This window comes from Apus apus, chromosome 13, assembly GCF_020740795.1.
Source record: "Apus apus isolate bApuApu2 chromosome 13, bApuApu2.pri.cur, whole genome shotgun sequence".
Taxonomy (NCBI): domain Eukaryota; kingdom Metazoa; phylum Chordata; class Aves; order Apodiformes; family Apodidae; genus Apus; species Apus apus.
Genome location: NC_067294.1, coordinates 11618392 through 11624034, shown reverse-complemented (window position 1 = coordinate 11624034; position 5643 = coordinate 11618392). Strand labels below are relative to the sequence as shown.

The 5643-nt window shown below is 37.4% G+C and overlaps 1 protein-coding gene across 4 annotated transcripts in view; it reads right to left on the bottom strand.

Annotated features, from left to right (window-relative positions):
• Positions 1–5643, bottom strand: part of FABP6 (fatty acid binding protein 6) — an 83604-nt gene that overhangs the window by 44596 nt on the left and 33365 nt on the right. For 3 of the 4 annotated variants that reach the window (XR_007890820.1, XR_007890819.1, XM_051631516.1), the window contains exons 3-4: positions 4833–5008; positions 3117–3206 (exon numbers count right to left, since the gene is read on the bottom strand). Coding sequence is in view for 2 of the 4 variants with exons in the window: in XM_051631516.1 (XP_051487476.1) it covers positions 3117–3206; positions 4833–5008 (266 nt within the window). In the remaining 2 variants the exon portion in view is untranslated. Of the gene's footprint in view, positions 1–1466; positions 2054–3116; positions 3207–4832; positions 5009–5643 lie in introns of those variants that run through there. The other variant, XM_051631517.1, reaches the window with a different exon arrangement.

Sequence of the window (5643 nt, the reverse complement as noted above, 5' to 3'; positions counted from 1 at the left end):
CTGAAAGGGAAAATATTTATGAGAATTTGAGTTGACCTAATAGATTTTTTTGGTGTGACTTCTTGTTTTCTTTTGTGAAAACATACCTCCTCAGGAAGAGCTTATGTAGAAGAGAACCACCAAACTAAAGACACTTTTCTGAAGACTTTTTGCCACAATTCCTTTTGGAGGGGGCTGCAGAGGTGCCCACAAAGCTGAGTTAATTTTCATCAAATGGATGCAAAACTTCCCACTCTGTACTTGTGCTTTTTGGTGCAGCATAGTTGTAGATTAGAATTAACTCTTACTTCCCTGACAGACTTTCAAGTAAGAAAGGCTGCTGCAAAAGTGAATGCATACAAAATGGGGTATGGCAGTAGTTACCTTCTTAGCTGGAAGGATGTTGCAGATGTAACCAAGAAAATAAGAATGCTGACATTAAAATTAAAAAAAACCCTACTAGTAAGTCCTGATGAGCTGTAGCAGAGATACCAAGTGGAAAAAAGTCTTTGATTAGGCACCAGAGGTTAAAATGAACTTATTTTAACAAATCTTCACAGCTGTGGCTTAATGCTTTTTAAGAAAGGAAAGGGAAACTACTACCATCTCCCTGTTTGTGAGAAAGTCACAGTTTGGTCTTTGAAAAGTTGTCAAAACCAGTTTAATAATTTCTGTTTCAGCAAGTTTTACACTCTGCAGTGAACAACAAAGCTGATGTGATGCTCTTTGATCAGTATAATGAACTCATGAGTAAAGTGTACAGGTGTTGCTTAAGTTTTAGTTTAGTGCTATTTTTTACTGAGGTGTCTAGATACTAGCCAAGGTGGGCCAAACACTGCTGAGTTCTTAGGGATAATTCTGCATGAGTTTCTAATTATTTTTTTTTCTCCAAGGGGTGTTTATTTTTGCTCTTTGTACTGCCATTTCAAGACAAGCCTGAAGAATGTCCTCCAGCTGAAAAGACAGCACTGCTTTTTTTCCAGTAAGGGAGCACCCCTTTACATGCCTTCTGGAGAGCCTAGATAAAAATATCACTCTTCCTTTTAAAGAGTTGTCTGTATAATGGGTCACATGCAGATCACATGCGGAATGTAAGAACAAAATGTGCTAGTTGCACAACCCTAAACATAGTTGCTTCTATAACTGGAATTAGTGGTGGCTGCTTCAATTTTCAAAGCAGGGCATCACCAGGTATCAGCACCAACACCTTCAGAGCAGGTTTTTGTGGGTGTGAATGGTTCAGACAGAACACCACCATCCCTTAATTCTAGTATGAGCTTTAGTTTCATGTAACATTTGCCCAGTGTTTACCTGTGCCTAGCTCTACAGGTCATTCTATATAGTTCTATTTATTTTCTATTGTGTTCAAGAAAACAGGTTTTCACATGTAAATAACTGGATTGCACTGACAAAATAGGATGCTCCAAGTTTTTCTGCAGGAGTCTGTAAAATCTTGAAATGTCTTCTGAGAATTTGGGTTGAGTGGAGATACTGATGAGAACAAAAAAATCCATGATAGCAGTATGAAAGCATATCTATTACTGATTGATAAACTGAATTTCTCTTGTTTTCATGATCCTAAATTTGTCATCCAACCAGTAACAGGGCAAAAAACTTTGAACAGGTCTTGGATTTTGATGTATGTGTTGGGCAGAGTATTGGCCTATTCTCTAGACAGAAGCTTAATAGAGTGTCTACTAAGTGGGTGGTAGACAACATATGAACATGCCAGGTACATTTTGTATTCTGAAATACTGACTGCAGCAGCATCATTAAGTGCTTTGTTGCATTTTCTGAGTTTTGCATTCTGATTTTCTGAGTATTTCTTTGGGAATTGGGGTAAGCATTAATGTTGAGGATAACATTTCTCTGAAAAACAATTCTTCATGTTTGTAATACAAGAGGAAGGGAGTGAAAAGAATTCTGTAATAAAAGAAAGAGGGAGGGAAAGAAAATCAGCATTAGATTTTATTTGTATTATTTGTTTTTCCGCGCACTGGAAGAGACTGGCTTTACTGCCTCAAGCAATCCTTCTGCTCGTTCTTTTGTAGACTACACCAGAAGAAGTAGAAATCTGGAATGAAAGCAAAGCAAAGATTTGGTTGAACAGTGTAATTAGAACTTCAGTGTCACAAATGAAAAGATGTGTGGACTGACTCACAGAACCTGTCCTTGACTGAACCAAAATTTACCCTCTGGTAGAAGCAGCATTTAGGAAATAAACTGAATGTCCCCGTCAACTTGGAAACACACAGAGCAAATATTCTTACACAAAAGCACAGCTTCTTTAGGGATAGCTTCAATGTATCCCATGTAAAACATGGCTTCACCAACTCCAAGTTATCAGTGTTCTAGACAAGTGAGATAATTGTTCTCCAAAATAAAGAAATTATTAGCACTACAATTCTCAGAGAGTGAGTGTCCTTTTTTGATTCACAGTGTAACTTTCAGTTAGTCTCTGTTGGAGATGCACTTGGACATAAGTCAGTTCAGGGAAGTTTTTGAGAATCAAAAACCATGATGTTTGGGAATCCTATCTGCTTTACCAATTTTATTGGAAGTATTGTAGTTCCAGTAATCTTGCAAAGCTATGTTGCCTTTTTCTTGATAAAACAGGATACTACTTGAAATCCAACTTCTTTTGTTTTGTTGTGTGTTTTTTCCTGTGGTAAGACTAAGGAAATAGGGTTTTTACAGAAATGCTGTGAGGACTGACAGCTAGATAGTTTTCTAAGAATGAAAAATAAGTGAATAACTTTAAAGAACTATGTAAGTAGTAGGTAAAAAGTTTATTTTCTATTCTTGAGGCATAAGCACAGTGAACACAAAGACATGGAAACTGGGGAATATTTCAGACTGAACATTCCAGTCTTACAGCTATAAAACTGTGGCTAAACTGAGGATGCAAGATCTACATGTCAAATTTTTCAGCAATACAGGATTTAAAGTTTCTTCATTTATTTTTTTGCATTGAAGTGTAGACTATTACCCAGAGTGATGGCCGAAAGTTATTTAATAGTTTTCCTTTACTTTAAAAAACATTTTTCTAATCTCAAAATGTTAAGCCTGCTGCTCTAGAGGTTTTGGTTTTTTTGCATTTTTTTTTAATAAACTAATCTGGATATTTGAGAACATACCTCTACTAGCTTTCCTCCAGCAATCTCTGCAGTATGACGATAGTTGGGGAAATCAGCTACTATTTTCCCATCTTCCATTTTAACAGTTGCCTGTAATGGAGTACAGGTTAATGAGTAACAGAGGAAGGTTTCATGCTCCCTGGGATTACTGGCATTTATACTATTGTTTTCACAGTGAAGTAAAAGGCATGATTGAGTTAATTTTGAAATGGCATTCTCAGGTATTAATAATAACCTGCCTGCAAGCAGCACAGAAGTTGCTGTGGCCAAGCAATGTGAATCTTTACCCTAGGATCCTGCATGTCCTACCTCTCGACTACACTAGAAATCATCTCTCATTCAAGTTTAGGTGAACACAACTGCACAGTCTGTAGTCACACCCTTAGGCTGTAACATGTACCAGCTGCTCCTGTATGGAGGAGGTATGTCAGATGCTGCTGTGAAGATCAGAGATGTTACAGCAGCTCAGCTCACCGCCACAAGAAGATAAGTAGCTTGGTCACAAAATCAGTCATGTCTGTGTAACTAGTCAGTCTTGCCCCTGCTTTTACCAAGACAGACAGATGAGCCAGCCACATTTAGAGGAGAAAAAAGTAATTTGTAAAATGAAGAGTTGAGTGGCCATTTTTTTACCAGATATAAGGAAACAATCTTACTGGCTCATGTATTGTTCTGTGACACTGTTCTAAAAGGCAATGGTTTCTCTGCTGAGATTTGTTCCTTCTGCCTCCATCTTTGGCTGCTTAATAGGCTTTGGACTGCTACAGTGCCCAGGGCAAAAAGAAGAAAATGTTGTAGTATTTCAAAATTGTTAAGCTTGCAAAAAATTTACCAACTAGAATTATGTCTTAACTTATCTGTTAAATTTCACAAAAATTTACCAAAGCATGTTTTTTTTTTTTTTCCCTCTCATAATCAGAAAGATATGACTAAAAGAGCATTCTGGAAGTCATGCAGTGTTCTTCCTATTCTTATTTTGTCACAGCTTCCTGATGCAATCGCTGTTTTTCCTGTTTCTTCACTACATATAAAGCATTTGTCCAGTAATGTATTGCAGGGTTCTGGACACCTCACTAATGCAGAATTTAAATGTCCCAAACTGTGTTATTCCCTTAAATAGATGGAAAATAAGGTAAGTAAAGTAACCATTCAATAGTAGGTTTTTGGATCAAGATTTTGTCCATGACAGGAACAGATCAATACTGTGTAATCTTCCTAGAGGCTGCTTAGGTTGCAAGTTGCTCTGTACTTCCAACAAGGAGCAGGATACAAAGGTACTTTGGTTTCTTCTTCCCCCTTTACCTTACACAGTCTTTTGTCTGAGGCTCAGGTACAGGTGACTTTAAAAGGTCAGGGCAACTGACAGGCATAGACAGAGTCAGGGATCATAGCTCTCCCCTCAGAGTGTCCTGCTGTTCCTGTATGGTGCTAGACAACAACACAGCTGCCAACCAACTCTTTAGAGTTATAATGAGCATTATGTTTGCTTGAGCTGCAACACCAGTAGGTGCTTGACACTCTGTGTTCTTAATTAGTACATACAGTTCTCAAGCTCTAGCTCTTTTAAAAACATATCTAGGGGAAAACATTAATGTTTCTATGCTATGACAGATGAAAAAAATTATTTAAGGAAGATGTCCCTGAGACAGATTTGATTTTTACCTACAATTAAAACCAACTGAGACAGTGTAGAACTTAGGAGCTAAATTAATTTACCTTGAACTTTTTACCACCCATTGTCTCCATGTCTGCTTCCTTCCCAATTGTGAACGAGTTGGTTGTGGTGCGGCCTCCTGGGAAATGCTGTGTCCAGGTGAAGTCATTTCCATTCTGCACCACTTCAGTGACTATTTTGCAATTTCTTCCCATTTCAATCTTGTCACTGGGGAGACCTTAATCAACAGAAACATAGTTTATCAAATGGAATAGCCTACCAGCTGCATTTGAACTGAAGCTTGCTAATGGTATGTCTGTTCTCAGACACTGACATCTGAGCATCTGATTTGTTTGGATTTTTTTTAATAGCAGTACCAAAGATCTGAGTTGAAATAACCGATATAAAGGAAAATAAAGGTACATCAATTCATTTGCTAAAATAGCAAGTTTTAGTCTTGCATTCTTTTCCCTGAGAAATGATACACGGAATAAATTTATAGATACAAAAAATGTAAATATTCCCTTCTACTTAATCTGTACATCCAGATGTGTGGAATTTAATATGTATGAACTTGTGCCTTTGCTACATAGCTGCACATGTATCTGTTATTCGCTATTGCTTTTGAAATAAAGCACTGAAGCTATGTGCACAGATCATAGCATCCCTAAGAGCTTTTATGGGGTGATCTCTGAAGCAGTTTTGTACAGTCCTCTGAAAGCATTCACAGAAACATGTTCCTCTGTAAGATTTTGACAAGCATTTTCATAATAAATTTGTATGCCCATCAATGCATACCAAGGACAGAAAAAGTAAACTTCATTATCATATTGCAAATATCTTGGCCCTTAGTTCTGTTTCCACTGAAAAGGA